Source organism: Xenopus laevis, chromosome 1L, assembly GCF_017654675.1.
Source record: "Xenopus laevis strain J_2021 chromosome 1L, Xenopus_laevis_v10.1, whole genome shotgun sequence".
NCBI lineage: Eukaryota > Metazoa > Chordata > Amphibia > Anura > Pipidae > Xenopus > Xenopus laevis.
In genome coordinates, this window is record NC_054371.1 from 232391817 (window position 1) to 232409009 (window position 17193).

Here is a 17193-nt window from a genome sequence, read left to right on the forward strand (position 1 = left end):
TGGAGACGGTAATATTATGGATATTTAGACAGAATGTGAACAAGGTCACACAGCTAGATGGCGGGTTGAAGAAAACACTGTGCAAATAATGCCTACAAGGTCAACGTATACACTACTACAGCGGTGGATACGGATTACGTAAAATATATTATGGCTGCTTGAAAAAAGTCACTCCGGTGTTTTTCTGGAGACGGTAATATTATGGATATTTAGACAGAATGTGAACAAGGTCACACAGCTAGATGGCGGGTTGAAGAAAACAGTGTGCAAATAATGCCTACAGGGCAAATAATGCCTAAAAGGTCAACTTATACACTACTACAGCGGTAGTAAAATAAAAAAAAGTAAAATAAAAAAAAAATGAATATTAAAAAAAAAAAATTAAAGTTGGTGCTGCTGAACTACTAGGAGCAGCAGATTAGCACACCAGTCCCACTCCCCAACACTGCTAGACTAATAGCACTGGGCTCTTATAGTAGTAGTAGTAGTAGTAGTAAAACAACAAAAAAATAAATAAAAGCAGTCCTTACAAGGACTACTGTTATTGCAGCAGTCAGCAGATGAGATCAGAAGCAGGACAGCTGCCCACTGCAGCTACATACAGAGCACTGCAGTAGAAGGTAGATTACTAGCCAGCAAAGCTACCTAAGCTTAAATGTCCCTCAAACCCCTGCAGACTTCTGTCCCTCCAATAACAGAGCAGTATCAAAACGATTACTAGCCAGCAAACTTTCAACTGTCCCTGAAATCACTAACAGGCAGCAGCTCTCTCCCTACACTATCTCTTCAGCACACACAGGCAGAGTGAAAAAACGCTGCAGGGCTTCGGTTTTTATAGGGAAGGGGAGTGGTCCAGGGGAGAGCTTCCTGATTGGCTGCCATGTACCTGCTGGTCTGGGGTGAGAGGGCAAAAAAAAGCGCCAACAATGGCGAACCCAAAATGGCGAACGTCGCGCGACGTTCGCGAACTTCCGGCGAGCGCGAACACCCGATGTTCGCGCGAACAGTTCGCGACATCTCTACTTGCCGCAAATCCGGGCCTGGACATGGGGGAGGATTATGAACAGAACATGAAGCAATAAACGAATCACTAGTAATACTATTAGAATAAAACTACAATACACGTACACTGAGCTAATACAATGACTATGGATAGGTTTTTCCTATCACTTCTACTTCTATTATACAGTTTCATACACAGTGTTGGACTGAGTGACCCAGGGCCTTAAGGGACCCCACACCAACCTTGGGTTCCTCAGTCACAAGCACTCTCTGCCCCCCCCAAGCCATGACCCCCCCTCTGGCCCTTACTTACCTATTCCTTCATGTGGCAGTGACAGAGCCAGGGAGGGAGGTCGGGGGAGCCATGATGTTGGCGGGTGCAGGTCTGGGCCAGTGGGGTCCACAAGAGCCGCTGGGTCTGACCCTGTTCCTTCACCTGCAATGAAAAACAACAATTTAAAGGAAGGAACAGGCAGACATTTTTTCAAGAGACTCTACAATATCAAAATAAATAAAAAAAACAATGCACATACTTTTCCTAGATGCCTTCAGCCTAACCAAATACTGACATTAAAGGGTTTCTTCATTTTCTTTGCAAATCCCATAAAACCACTCAAAATACTCTCCATGTGTTAGAAAACCAATAGAAAAGAAAAAGGTCCATTGAAAAAGCTGTTTTTATGTCTTAAAAATCAGTCCTTCACTTGTCTCTCACAACAACTTCCTGAAGGGATGGGAGTGGCCTATTTTCAACCTGACACACTGAGAACTTCCTGTATGATGACATCATCACTCCCAGGCTTTGCCTTTACTTGTTTCCTATTGGACATTGATACTTCCTCCCCTGGTAATTCATTGGTTGCTTGTGCACTTTAGCCAATCACATACTTGTAATGGTCATAGGATGAATTCTCCCTTTCATTGGCTGTTGTCTTGTGCACAAAAGTAAATAGATTCAGTATAAGATAAATTGAATATAACATCATGTCTGTATTGCACATGTCCTGGCTACAAGTTCTACCTGAGAGGAGGAAAGAAATCAGTAGTGCGATTCCCAGTAAGAATTACCATATCAGTGTTTTATGAGATAATGGATTAGTGTCTTAAATCACTGGGAATTACAAAAAAACATGGCGCCCAAGTCTTCTTTAAAGAGGCACCTCACCTTTTAGATTTAGAAAGTGATATTTTTTTATTTTTCTTATTTCTATTATTTTGCTTTTTGTTCATCATCTCACCAGTCAGGAATCTGAGCAGTTATCTTGATTATTTGATCCTGTTAATCCACGCAAACAGGACTGGCTGGAAACACAGACTGGAATATGGAGAGAGTCTTAACAGGACTGCAGAGGTCACTTAGAAAGAGGTGGAACTGTCACATGAACATGGAACACTGTTGCCTTGCTTATATATGTTGTTCACCTCTAATTAGTAGGATGTACAGAGGGATATTCTGAGACAATTTGTAATTGGTTTTCATTTTTTATTATTTGTGGTTTTTGACTTATTTAGCTTTTTATTTGGCAGCTCTCCAGTTTGTAATTTCAGCCGTCTGGTTGCTAGGGTCCAAATTCCCCTAGCAACCATGCACTGATGTGAATAAGAGACTGGAATATGAATAGGAGAGGCCTGAATAGAAAGATGAGGAATAAAAAGTAACAATAACAATATATTTGTAGCCTTACAGAGCATTTTTAGATGGGGTCCAAGTCCCTTTGAAAGCTGGAAAGAGTCAGAAGAAAAAGAAAGGAAATAATTAACAAAAAAAAATTAAAAAAGCAAAAAAAAAGTTGTTTAGAAGTAGCCATTCTATAATAAACAAAGTTAATTAAATGTCCACTACATGTGAAAAGCCGGACAAGCGCTGCCTCCATCTTTGTTTATTTGTTGTTCTCTCACCACTCACAGACACTGTATTTGTGTTGCCTTCAGACACACACAGTGAATTGTGCCTCACAAATGGGTGTTTTTAAAGGGAAAGTCATTCTGTCATGATTTTTATGATGTCGTTTTTATTCCTAAATGACACTGTTTACACTAATTAATTAATTCACTGTACAATATAAAATGTCATTCCTGAAGCAGCAAGTGTATTTAGTTGTAATATTGGTGTGTAGGTGCATCTCAGCTCATTTTGCCTGGTCATGCCCTCCTGCTGCTAAACATTTGGCCTATTTCATGCTCATTCCCTATTTCTATGAGAATAAAGAGACTAAATAGATGGAATAACAGATTATATTATGTAAAGAAAAGAGACAGGGGAATAGAGGTTGAGTGAGGAGAGGAGGAATAATAATACTGAGAGTGGCCCCTGGTCTAAGGTATTTGGGTGGCCCCTGGCAGGCCGGACTGACAATCTGTGGGTTGTGGCAAATGCCAGAGGGGCTGCTATAAGGTCCCATAGAAAGTCACTATTTAGTGGGCTGGTGGGGGCTGTTTGGGCCTCTGTGTAACTGAAATGCCAGGGCCTATTTTAATTCTCAGTCTGGACCTGGTCCCTGGTGTCCCAGTCCGACACAAAACGTAAATGCACTGGAGTTTTATAACATAAGTGGAAGAGTGAATGTACAGTGGTAACTAAATGTACATAAAACAAGCTACACACACGGATATAATTTACCTGTATAACTTCAGGGAACAACTGTCACTTACACAACACAGGGGGCACCAGCCCCCCTACATTATTATCAGATATTACTGGGAACATTTAAAAGCATCGGTATAAAGTAAAGAGAGTTTAGAGTAAAAGACAAAATAGATGAAACATCAGTAAATAACAATCTCCCGGCAGTGAGATGAGAGACTCAGGTAACAGGTGCTGATCACACTGGCGAGTGTCACGACTGACGCCGCTGCTCACCTTCTCTGCGGTCGCAATGAAAATCCAAGATGGCGGCGCCCATGTTGAACACATGGGTGCAGTGTCGCTGCATGATGATGTCATCACTGGTGCCAATGAAAATCCAAGATGGCGGCGCCCATGTTGAACACATGGGTGCAGTGTCGCTGCATGATGATGTCATCACTGGTGCCAATGAAAATCCAAGATGGCGGCGCCCATGTTGAACACATGGCTGCAGTGTCGCTGCATGATGATGTCATCACTGGTGCCGGGTTTTTGTCATAAAAGTGCGCCCTGGACACTGAAACCCTGCCCAATTATAGGTTTCTTGTGCTATAGATCCTGATCCCTGCCTGTAACTCTGACTTTGAACCTGATCTGCCTCCTGAAACTTTGCCTGGACTTTGACTATTCTCTTGTTTAACCCCTCGGATACCACAATCTTGGACTCTGCTTCCTGGTTTCCTTCTTGGTCCGGACTACTCCCTTTGGGAGCCGCTAGGCCCCCTGACTGCGAGTTCCTTATACAGCCGCCATCTTGGAATGTACCATGTGCCCTGCAGGGGCTTCACTATAAACCTCATTTAATCTGCAGTGCAAATCAGTACAACTGACAGTCACTACAGCAGAGCAAATACAACATGATACAGAGGAGAAATCAACTTCTACAACAGAGTTTTATACTTTTTCATGAACAGAAAACGGACAGAACTCTTACCTGTCACACACTGGGGAGGGAGCAGACCATTTGGCTGTGTTCATTAGGGGGTTTAGGGACAGACCATTACAGAGATCAGTCTGGTATATGATTTCCACTGATTTAATATCAAACATTTGGGGTTTAACTTCTGTCGGAAATCACTTATAACCTGTTTTGTTCCTAATAAACGGTAACATTAACAAGTTTTCATTGCAAATCCTGGTAAGTGAGTTGGTACAGCCCAAAGGTATTTCTTCCTATTATTCCTTTAAAGGGGAACTATTGCAAAAATGGAAATTGAATATAAGCTTCAGCATACAATACCTCCCAACATTTCAGAAATAAAAAGAGGGACAAAAAAGTTGACGTGCTTCACGCGGGAAAATTTTTTTTGACCACGTCCATTTTTGTGGCCACATCCCCTAATTACCATGTACATTTTACAAAATTTGGCAGGTTTTTTTGAACATATTTCTGTGTTTTTTTTTTTCCAGTAATTACAGTTTTGCTAATGAAGGTGAATTGCCCTTTAAGCTGTAACTTCTCCCAAGGGACCTGTTATCTTATATTGTTACAATTACTTATTTGTTTATCTCAAAATTGTTACAAACGTATCTTATCTGCAGCTGTGGCTGTTCTGGGCTCTCTGCCAAAAGCCAATTAAGTTAGAAACATTGGGGGTCATTTATAAACTTGGCGCAGGGCAGATTGCTTCGCAAAGTGAATATATTTGCCCTGCGCATGGTTATATTTATAAAGCTGAATAAGAGGGTGCAAACAGAATTGCAAATGTTTTTTTCACAATGCGAATGTCTATAGGAACTTTTTAAATATGTCACAATTTGCAAATTGTGAATATTTATGCGCACACTCTGCGACTCAATTACGCCACAACAAAAACCGGAAAGACGGGCAGAGCAGTGCAATATATTTGCTTTCAGGAAACAACATGCGCAATACAACCATTTGCAAAAAATATGCCCTGCGCGAACTTTATAAATGACCCCCATTGTTTCTTTTTCTGGCTGTTCAGTGCAGAGAAAATATGGACTTTCCAGTACAAATGAGGGACTGCGGGTTGAGCTCAAAAAGAGGGACTGTCCCTCTAAAAACGGAACAGTTGGGAGGTATGACATACTGAAAAAAGAAACTACAGTAAATACAGTCAATTAAATATTCTGCATTGTTTCTGAAATAATCAAGTTTCTCTTCACTATTCCTCTCTCAGCATCTGTTTCTCTTCATTCTCTCTTCATGCAGCAGTTGGGTGTCAGATATTCACTGACAGTTACATCCAATATATCTTATAGGGGGGCTCCTTTTGCCTAGAAGATGTATTAGAGCTCACTCTATTAAACTCACCAGACATCATGTCTCTCTACATGCAGAATTTGTGCAAAAGGCAGTTATTTTTAGATTTTGTTTGTACTGGAATCAGTTATTTGAGTGAACTCTAATACATCTTCTAGGCAAAAGGAGCCCCCTATAAGATATATTGGATCTAACTGTCAGTGAATATCTGACACCCAACTGCTGCATGAAGAGAGAATGAAGAGAAAATATTGATATAAATCTGAAAGTGTTTTTATAAAAGACGGGGACCCCGACTCCAGTGTTTATGAATTAATTCTGTCTCTAATAAAATCTGCACCATATGATCAATTTTATATACAGAACACTCTTTGCTAAGCAATTAAGTGATTGGAAGGAGTTTATTAAGGATTGTATAGTGTAAGGATTGTATAGTGTATGGATTGTATAGTGTATGGATTGTATAGTGTATGGATTGTATAGTGTATGGATTGTATAGTGTAAGGATTGTATAGTGTATGGATTGTATAGTGTATGGATTGTATAGTGTATGGATTGTATGGATTGTATAGTGTATGGATTGTATAGTGTATGGATTGTATAGTGTATGGATTGTATAGTGTATGGATTGTATAGCATTTTTACCAATTTTACCCAAACATTTTATCAGATTTTCACGTGGGGCACAGAATCAGGTTTTCGCATTTCTTCTCGTTTTGGACCTTTTGCCAAATGAATTGCTCTGTAGTAATGGGATTGTATGTAATTTGCACTCAATCTGTCAGTTCCGCTCAGTCAGGTTGCCATGGGGATGATCTGTGTCGCTATTCAAAAGGAAGGGCGGGGCAGAAGAGAAACACGCCTCTGAAGAAGCTGGTTGGCAGCGAAACGAGTCAGGCGCTGATGTCACTTCCTGGTAGAGCGTGAGCAGAGACCCGAGGAGAGGGAACGCCTCCAACTTGAACCTTTCGCAGATTTGATATTGAAAACCGATTAGTGCTGGAGCGAAGAAATTATTTTAAATCAGCGCAAGTGCATTTTATCTCTGATATTTATTTGATAAAAGTTTTTTTATGCTATGGGAGATGCACCTCTGTCCTAATCCGCTGCTAAGGATTCCTGCATGAAGAAACTATTGTTTTGTATCAGGAATAGTTGTGATGTCGTGAGGAGGAAATTCTTCTGTACAAACTGGTGTCTGATTGGGAAACCTGAGCTCACACCACTGACGCTTTAATGCTACACTTTCCCTCGGTTTTCATTAGGGTTTTAAGGGGAACTTAACCTAAACCTTTCTCCATTGATATTTCATTGATACGTGGAGAGATTGTATCAGGACCGGCAGGAGAAGAGACACAAAACCTAATTGTATTCTTGTTTGTGATCGACCCCTTATTGTGTTACACCTGCAAAAGCAGCGACTACCCCTGTGCTGATATATAATATATAAACACAACTGAACCCCGACTGTGAGCCTGATCCCCAACACCAGTGTCCAACCTCACTGATGCTCCTGTGGCTGAATGGAAGCAACTCCCAGCAACAACTCCCAGCAACAATGTTCCAACATCTATTGGGAACCTTCCCAGCAGCACCGAGGCAGTTAAAGCAGTAAAGGGAGGGAGAACTGCATATTAATACCTTAAAGGAGAACTAAACCCCAAAAATGAGTGTGGCTAAAAATGTCCTATTTTATATAGTGAACTTATTGCACAAGGCTAAAGTTTGAGCTTGTCAATAGCAGCAATGATCCAGGACTTCAAACTTGTCACAGGGGGTCACCATCTTGGAAAGTGTCTGTGACACTCACATGCTCAGTGGGCTCTGATTGGCTGTTGCTAAGCTTAGGGCTCGTCACTAATTATCCAGCAGAAAATGAGCTTCCCTGGCTGTAATATAAGCTGATGCTACAGGTTTGCTGATTATTCAACTCTGATGCTAATTGCACTGGTTTCTGTGCTGCCATGTAGTAATTATGTGTATTAATTACTAATCAGCCTTATATTGTGACATTTCTATTCTATGTGTACTGTATATTGTGAGTGGCTCCCTAAGCTCAGTAAGTGACAGCAGCACAGAGCATGTGAATCAGTGAATCAGCAGAAAAGAAGATGGGGAGCTACTGGGGCATCTTTGGAGACACAGATATTTACTGCTAAAGGGCTGTGGTTCTCCCCTCCCCACTCTGTCTGCCCCCCATTATGGTCAGCAAAATGCCCCAGTGTGAGTCTGATTTATCGGATATCAGTTGATTTGATTCAGAAAAATATAAAAAATTTCAGTTTCCCATAGAGAATTATTAGAAAATAAAATTCACAACATGCAAAATCCTTTCTTAGTAAATTTCAGCAACTGAGTTTTCTATGCCGACTTCCCATTGGATAGAAGAATTAGCCCCTCCTCTATGCAGAATGAGGCCCATCTTCCCATTGGATAGAATGATAGTCAATGTCTATATGAGAATATTAATATACAGCTGAATTTGCCACGAGCCCCGTGATTGTCACAATAATAGAGCAGATTTCCGGCAATATTTCTGGGGTATTTATTTGTATTGCCTGGAATTTCAGATAATTAAAGACCATGAGGAAGTGCAATTAGCAGAGCTCTGTAAATAAAGAGATATTAGTTCATCTGAACATTAAATACATTACCTGGTGATTATTTCTCCCATATAAAAACAACCAGACATTTCTGCCCCAATCTCTACCCAACTGGCACCGGCCCATAATCCCTTCACACAGTTTCATTCATTAGCACCAGCCTCGTCCTCCATTAGAGACCCCCCAATATCCAGCTGCTCCCCCTCTCCCACCAACAAGGACACAGAGACAGACAGAGGGTTAAGGGACTGAATCTTTATTTGTCCAGGAACAAAAGAACAGAAGTGATTGGAGGATTAAGATTTGATCTGGATCTTACAGCACCGGGCGCTGGTCCAGTCCATATTGGCACATTGACAGTGACAAGTAGTTTTGGACTGAATGTCCCACGAGCCACAGCCCATCCCACAGGCGCAGGAGACCACCGTAGTGTCTGTACAGAGACAAAGCCATGAGTTTTATGTGCTGACACCCCTAGAACCCACCCAAAATCAGGGCAGCAAGAAACATCACTGAACCAGCTGAATATCAATATAAATCTGCCCTCAGGGGCCCCTATCAACTATACCTGGGGGTCTTTGTGCTAATAAAGCCCCTGATCCCCTGAGAGCTGCCGAGGCTGCACAGGGGCCCCATTAACTCAGTGAGGCCAAGAGTCCCATTGGGTCAGACTCCAGGGGACAAGTGGGACAATTCCTGCACAAACCCTGTAGCCAAACAACCAAGGACTGTAGATAAGTGTAAGAAGTACTCGCTGTTTAAGTATTAGTACTGCCAGTGAATGACCCCCACTGCACATTCTCACCTGCTGGGCATGAGGCAAGGCTGCCAGACCCCCTGACATCGATGCAATTTATCTCTGACTTCTCCACAATCGACACCACTGAAATGAGACACATTTACCCATTAAAATCCACTGTGGGATGGGGGAGCAGTAATTCATTGTAGATGCCTTAGATTGTAAGCTCAGTGGGGCAGGGACTGATGGGAATGTGATAAGGACCTTAGATTGTAAGCTCACTGGGACAGGGACTGATGGGAATGTGATAGGGACCTTAGATTGTAAGCTCAGTGGGGCAGGGACTGATGGGAATGTGATAAGGACCTTAGATTCTTAGCTCACTGGGGCAGGGACTGATGGGAATGTGATAGGGACCTTAGATTGTAAGCTCACTGGGACAGGGACTGATGGGAATGTGATAAGGACCTTAGATTGTAAGCTCACTCGGGCAGTGACTAATGGGAATGTGATAGGGACCTTAGATTGTAAGCTCAGTGGGGCAGGGACTGATGGGAATGTGATAAGGACCTTAGATTGTAAGCTCACTGGGACAGGGACTGATGGGAATGTGATAGGGACCTTAGATTGTAAGCTCAGTGGGGCAGGGACTGATGGGAATGTGATAAGGACCTTAGATTCTTAGCTCACTGGGGCAGGGACTGATGGGAATGTGATAGGGACCTTAGATTGTAAGCTCACTGGGACAGGGACTGATGGGAATGTGATAAGGACCTTAGATTGTAAGCTCACTCGGGCAGTGACTAATGGGAATGTGATAGGGACCTTAGATTGTAAGCTCACTGGGACAGGGACTGATGGGAATTTGATAGGGACCTTAGATTGTAAGCTCACTAGGACAGGGACTGATGGGAATGTGATAGGGACCTTAGATTGTAAGCTCACTGGGGCAGGGACTGATGGGAATGTGATAAGGACCTTAGAATGTAAGCTCACTGGGACAGGGACTGATGGGAATGTGATAGGGACCTTAGATTGTAAGCTCACTGGGACAGGGACTGATGGGAATGTGATAGGGACCTTAGATTGTAAGCTCAGTGGGGCAGGGAGTGATGGGAATGTGATAGGGACCTTAGATTGTAAGCTCACTGGGACAGGGACTGATGGGAATGTGATAGCGAACTTAGATTGTAAGCTCAGTGGGGCAGGGACTGATGGAAATGTGATAGGGACCTTACATTGTAAGCTCAGTTAGGCAGGGACTGATGGGAATGTGATAGGGACCTTAGATTGTAAACTCAGTGGGGCAGGGACTGATGGGAATGTGATAGCGACCTTAGATTGTAAGCTCACTGGGGCAGGGACTGATGGGAATGTGATAGGGACCTTAGATTGTAAGCTCACTGGGGCAGGGACTGATGGGAATGTGATAGGGACCTTAGATTGTAAACTCACTGGGGCAGGGACTGATGGGAATGTGATAGGGACCTTAGATTGTAAGCTCATTGGGGCAGGGACTGATGGGAATGTGACAGGAACCTTAGATTCAAAGCTCACTGGGACAAGGACTGATGGGAATGTGATAGGGACCTTAGATTGTAAGCTCAGTGGGGCAGGGACTGATGGGAATGTGATAGGGACCTTAGATTGTAAGCTCAGTGGGACAGGGACTGATGGGAATGTGATAGGGACCTTAGATTGTAAGCTCACTGGGGCAGGGACTGATGGGAATGTGATAGGGACCTTAGATTGTAAACTCACTGGGGCAGGGACTGATGGGAATGTGATAGGGACCTTAGATTGTAAGCTCACTGGGGCAGGGACTGATGGGAATGTGATAGGGACCTTAGATTGTAAGCTCATTGGGGCAGGGACTGATGGGAATGTGACAGGAACCTTAGATTCAAAGCTCACTGGGACAAGGACTGATGGGAATGTGATAGGGACCTTAGATTGTAAGCTCAGTGGGGCAGGGACTGATGGGAATGTGATAGGGACCTTAGATTGTAAGCTCAGTGGGACAGGGACTGATGGGAATGTGATAGGGACCTTAGATTGTAAGCTCAGTGGGACAGGGACTGATGGGAATGTGATAGGGACCTTAGATTGTAAGCTCACTGGGGCAGGGTCTGATGAAGATGAACAATCTGTATAAATGCATTGGCACCTTATATAACTAATAATAATAGTTACCCATAGACTTAATGATTCCATTGAAAGCAACAAGATCACTGATGGAGCAGTCGCTGGAACGTTCCGTAGTGATCACAGGAACCAGAAACAGGACAACGAGAGTCAGACTGAGCTTCATCTTCCCAATTGTTTCTCCCAACGTCACTCCTGTAATAAACAAGTCCCAGACTCAGTGTTACTATGGGAGGTGGGTACTTACCTGCGTGGGACTGGGGGAGGGACAGGAACCCAAAACATCAGGATTTCTAGTCTGATACTTAGTGGAGCTTTAGTTCCCCTTATAAAACATGGAGTTACTGTACAGACATAGTGAGTGTGGGGTCACTAATCATAAGATCCATTAGATTTACTCCTAATGAGCCAAAATGAATCCTCACAATCAATTCATAATAACAGCACAGACTATTATCTAATAATCTCCTAATGTTCCTTTAGTGAATGACTGGGAATAAGCAGCACAAAGAGCACTTACCTCTCCTTCTCACAACTCCCTGCGACAGCTCATTGGGCAGAGCAATAAGTACCGGCCAGGGGGGCGGGGCCAGTACTGGATCCAATAGGAGTGGAGGAAATGTAATTATGGAAAGTCCCCTGATCCGCATGAAACTCTCAATCCTAAAGCTCAAGCAAGTATCAGGGGATTAATGATTTATTGTCATAGGAAATATTTATATTGATTTTTATATAAAACATTCTGAGTCACCAACATGAACCCAACATGAACCCAACATGTACACGACTGCAGGAGATTGTATGAGATTATTGTAGGAGACTGTGGGTGACTGTATGAGACTGTTTAAGACTTTATGAGACTGTTTGAGACTGTACTGAACACTCTACGCTCACAACATCCCATCTCAGACTGACTACATACTAAATGGGGAGTGATCTCTTTATAAAGGTCACTAAATGTTTCCATAGGAAATTCTGGGATGTCAGTGTTGGGGTGCATTTGGGGTTCCAGCAAGAAGCAGAAACTCGTCTGAGGTCCAGTGGGTTCAGTCCAGTTCTTATTCCCCGAGCTGATAAGGAGCCGAACTTAATTTCTATTCACCCACTGTGATACTCACTGATATAATTCACATAAAATAATAGAGGCTACAGTTAGGGGCAGATTTATCAAAGGTCGGGGTGAATTTTCGAATGAAAAAAATTAGAATTTCGAGCTATTTTTTGTGTAGTTCGACTAGGGAATAGTCCAAATTTGATTAGAATTTGAAAAGAAAAAGAACATTCGAAATATATCATGTACAGTCTCGTTAAAAATTCAACTTCGACCATTGGCCATCTATAACCTGCCGAATTGCTGTTTTAGCCTATGGGGGACCTCCTGGAGTCAATTGGTGGACTTTGAAAAATCAAAGTTTTTTTTGGGGAAAAATTGAATTGAATGCGATCGAAATCGCTATTCCTTCGATTCATACAATTTGGCCGAATACGGACCTACTCCATCAAAAACGGACCGAAAAAAACTCCGGTTGGATGTTTTCGATTGGACGTTTTTTCAATTCTAAACTCGACCCTTGATAAATATGCCCCTTAGTGTTATAGACTATTCTCTCCCCCAGTTGGGTTTCACAAGGCAAAACATTTAATGAGGGGGTCATGGGCCCAACTTTATTTTTATCAATTTATTATCAACAAAATTCACAGAACACTCTAAATATTAACTGACCCAACATTGAGCCTTTAGTCTGTATTTAGGTTCAATTCCCACCACTCCCCCCATCACTTCCTAATTAGAAAGAAGAATTTCGGTGGTGCAATACAGTCTAATTCAATGTGGGGCGGGGGAAATATTATAAGGTCACGGCTCCGAAATAACGGGGCAACAAATATCCCCAACATTTTTGACAGGGAATAGAAAATCTCAAGGGATTTTATTAATTCCATTGCTTTTCTTCAGCCACAAATCTATGGGGAGGCACATTTATTACATTTCAATTATTTATAAAAAAAATCGAATATCTAAAACTTGGACTCGAAATCATGAAACGAATTTGAATCAAGTTTTTTTGATCATAAAAAAAATTAAAATTTCAAATTTTCAATTTGACCCTTAATAAATCAGCCGCTAAATGTTATTGTCAGAAATTTTGATCTATAAATGTCTATATTATTGATTCTCCCCCTCTAGACAAGCGATAGGATTGTGATAACCTGCGATCCCATTGGTTTTCCCTCTTAAAACAAATGACCCAGTAAATGGCTCCAATTCTTTTCTCAAATATCAAATATCAGATCTTGTTGAATCAACACAGGATACAAATTTATCAACAGTATTGTTGGAACTGGACCCAGAAACAGAAATCTCCTAAATGAGATTCTAAATCAGATCTGTTGCTTCTGGTTCCTTTATATTAATCAGTTTTGGCAAATGTATTTGGGTGGAATTATCTGCAGTTTTCGTGGGTCTCACCAGGTCTCAATGTGGTAGAAACTGACAGTTGTTTGCTTTTTATTTTGCTTTTTTTTCTAAACCTGTTTGAGTTTCTGGGGTGACTCATTTACCTTTTTGCTGAATATTCAGAATGATAATTGATTAATTGAGGGAGTAACAAAACCAACAAGAATAGATTCTCCGGGTTTGTCTGAGACATTTACATAACCGGATTGTTCCAAGGGATTAAGAATTCAGGGTTTGTCCCAGGAATAGAACATAACATGTACCGCTGGCGGTTATTCTGTGGTGACAACACTGAATCGAAGGCGGTTTCTAAGTACGGAACTTTTATTTGTAACATTGGGGAAATTCCCAGCGATGTTCGTTTTACTCAATGTTGTTCTGTATCTTTTCTGTAGTGCACAATCCAATAAGTCTCCCTACATGTTTGTACTGTACAACTGTTTATTTGTAGGAAAAGTCTCATAAATAAAAACATTTAAAAAAAAAAAAAAAAAAGAATTCAGGGTTTGTCCTGCATATCATTTTATTGCTGCTAAATTTAGTCGATAAGATAAGGGACAAGCCCTTCTCCAATGCTCTTTGGAACTGGTCCGGATCTTCTACAAGGATGAAGCCAACTCAGTGATGACACAAACAATCATTATTATTTTATCTTCAATAACAAGTAGGATTTCCAGATTCAGGGAATCACTATGGGAACTGCTTGTTCTTGGGCTGGAGGGAGAAACGTCGGGTTTTCTCTAAACCATCAGAACCATCTCTATCTCACACCCTGGTTTAATATGGCCACAATGATGATCCATTCAATATCTGGGATGGAATAATATAGAAAGTCTATTGGCTTCCTGAGCAAGAATAATCTCAATCTTATATTAGCCCCCAGGAAAGTCAAGGGGGTTTTATTGGTGTTGGGTAAATTATAATTGGAACTATTTTAAAAGAGAACGGCCACTAACAGCCCATTAGACTTGTCCAGGCATCACTTGCAGAGTGATAAGGGGCTACAGTAAGAGGAGTATCAATAAAACTCGGAGAGGATTTGGCTAGTTCCCCAGCAACAGGTATCAGCACCCAGACAGGTAGAAGTCCTTTCTGCAATCAGTGGGTTCTTTTCACCCTAGAAACAGCAGAACATCCTCATTACTGATACTTCTAGAGGGTTGGACTGGGCCGGTGGAACAACATGAGAAATCCAGGTGGGTCCCACTGTCCCAGGTAGACTGTGGGGTGGGAGGAGTTTTCCCATAGCAGGAAGTTGTCAGTGGCAGAAATGTCCATGGAAGGGAGTTGGTAGAACACAAATGTGTCATTTCTGAACATATTGGCAGTAGTGATGGGCGAATTTATTCGCCAGGCGTGAATTTGCAGTGAATTTGCTCATTTTGCCGCCGGTGAATAAATTCTTGGATTTGCAGCGAATTTGACTTTAATGTGCATCAATTGTCACCTGCTTCAAAATTTACGCCGGCATCAAAAATCCCGTTTTGCTAATTTTTCACCCGTTTCACGAATTGCGCTGGAAATTCGTGAATTTTGTAGCAAAGCGAAACTGGATAAATTCGCCCATCACCAATTGACAGTATTAGGGGTGTCATTACTTGGTACCTCTGGGGAGGATCCTGAGTAAGAAATAGAGGAATAAATTAATCCCAGTTAGAGAAAACATTTGGGCCAGACATGGTGGTGCCCCTGTAGGTCTAATAGTGACTGTACTGTAAACCTATAATGTAATTATAAAGGAGATCAGGGAGGGGAGTTTAAATTCCCATGTGGCTTGCTGGGATCAGGATCTTAATTACCCTGGGGTGACATTGCTGGATTGGCATGAAGTCTAATACGGGGTGAAATGCGTCAGACACTGAGCTCTATATAAATCCTTTTCTTTATATGTTGGTTGGGGCAGTTCCAGTTGTTATGAAGATGCTGATTTCTTTGTGGCCATAAGTTTTCTGCATCTCATGCCTGACATTTACTCCATTACACAAACTAGAGAATCTAATTGCCCCGGGGCTGACCATTTGCCTACTGGTTAGATTTGAGCCCCCTGATACTCTGTATCATTATATCAGACTGTGTTTCCCTTTGCTATTTGGTCATTTCAGAATAATCCCAGAAATGATGTTTTATTTGTTGTGACTGCTGGTTCCAGGGGGTGCGGTGGTGCAGAACTATAGCAGAGCTGGATCCATGCCACCACTATGGGTTGGTTATTGTGCATTTGGGTGTAATTCTGTTCCGCACACTTCTCTCAAACTGACTATTACCACCCAGTTATTTGCTGATAATTTGATATTTTTTAGAACTCTGTTTTGGTTTATGGGGCCCCTGCACCCAAACATGTTCTCTTTACCGCGCAGGTTATACAACTGCACCTGGCTGCTGGGACACCCCCGACGTATGCGCTGCAGCATTGGGGTCCCTTGAGCTTATAGACCCTATGGGCCCCACTTACCCCAATGATGGGTTATGTTACTGATCTGACTCATTTATTAAGGGAGTAACAAAGTAAATAGAACCAGATTGTTCCAATGGGATTTAGATTTCAGGTTTTTCCTGCATTTGATTTAATTGGTGGTGAATTTAGTACAAATTGCTCTTCCCCAATGGAACGGGTCTGGAAGTTGAATGAGCCCAACACATTAGCAGTGCTACACACAATTCCAGACATGGTTACACAATCACCACACAACACATTCAATGTGACAGATCTAACTATGTTTTTGGATAATTAAGAAGAGCAAGCCCCTCCCATAAGAACAGTCAATTCAGACTTGAAACCAGCCTTTATTAATCGCAATCCTAAAAAAAATGTTGTTATTTAACTTAATCCTGCATCTGGTGCCCCCTTATTTAATGGCAGAAAGATTTAGGGACAATTGAAACAAACTAAAATCTGCTGTTGATTTAAAATAATAGAAAAAAATTGTCAGGGACAAATTCTCAGCAAATTTTCTGAAATTGGGTCTCCTGTCAGCTCTGCCCATCAGAGCAAATGTCTTTGTACTGAGCTTATAAAATGTCCAGTGAACTCACAAGTGAAATGAATCAGCTCATCACTAAATATAAATATTAAATCCACACAATAAAGTGGAACTGTCACGGCAATAACAACCGGATGCAGAATATTTCTGTAAGTGGGAATTTCTTATTACACTAAAAAAAGTGTCACATTTGGTATCAAAGTAAAACCCTGTTTATAAAGGTGAGTGTTGCTGATTCTGGGTTCCTCTCTTGGCAACAATTCCAGTATAAAGATGGTGCCCCTAGTTCTTGCTCCCTGGGGAAAACTGTAAATCCAAAAAGAGGAGGAGAAGGGCAGCACAGATTTGCCCCGGGTTCTTCTGGTTGGTTGAGTGACCCTTGTGCTCCCACAACTTCTCACATGAACTGAGATAT

The 17193-nt window shown here is 41.8% G+C and overlaps 1 protein-coding gene across 1 annotated transcript; it reads right to left on the reverse strand.

Moving 5' to 3' along the window:
• Positions 1-8693: 8693 nt before the first annotated feature.
• retn.2.L (resistin, gene 2 L homeolog) lies at positions 8694-12007 on the reverse strand. Its single transcript, XM_018267847.1, has 4 exons — positions 11863-12007; positions 11391-11537; positions 9264-9341; positions 8694-8891 (listed from the first exon to the last, which is right to left on the reverse strand). Exons 1-4 carry the CDS (start codon positions 11990-11992, stop codon positions 8755-8757), a joined length of 492 nt encoding a protein of 163 aa, XP_018123336.1. The 5' UTR covers positions 11993-12007; the 3' UTR covers positions 8694-8754.
• Between the last annotated feature and the right edge of the window lie 5186 nt (positions 12008-17193).

Excerpts from the sequence above, each read along its gene's own strand:
- retn.2.L (XM_018267847.1), bottom strand. The coding sequence starts at position 11,992 with ATGCGGATCAGGGGACTTTCCATAATTACATTTCCTCCACTCCTATTG. Across the intron at positions 11,538-11,862 it reads GGGAGTTGTGAGAAGGAGAG|GAGTGACGTTGGGAGAAACA; the intron begins GTAAGTGCTCTT and ends TGTTTATTACAG. Across the intron at positions 8,892-9,263 it reads CCTTGCCTCATGCCCAGCAG|ACACTACGGTGGTCTCCTGC; the intron begins GTGAGAATGTGC and ends GTCTCTGTACAG.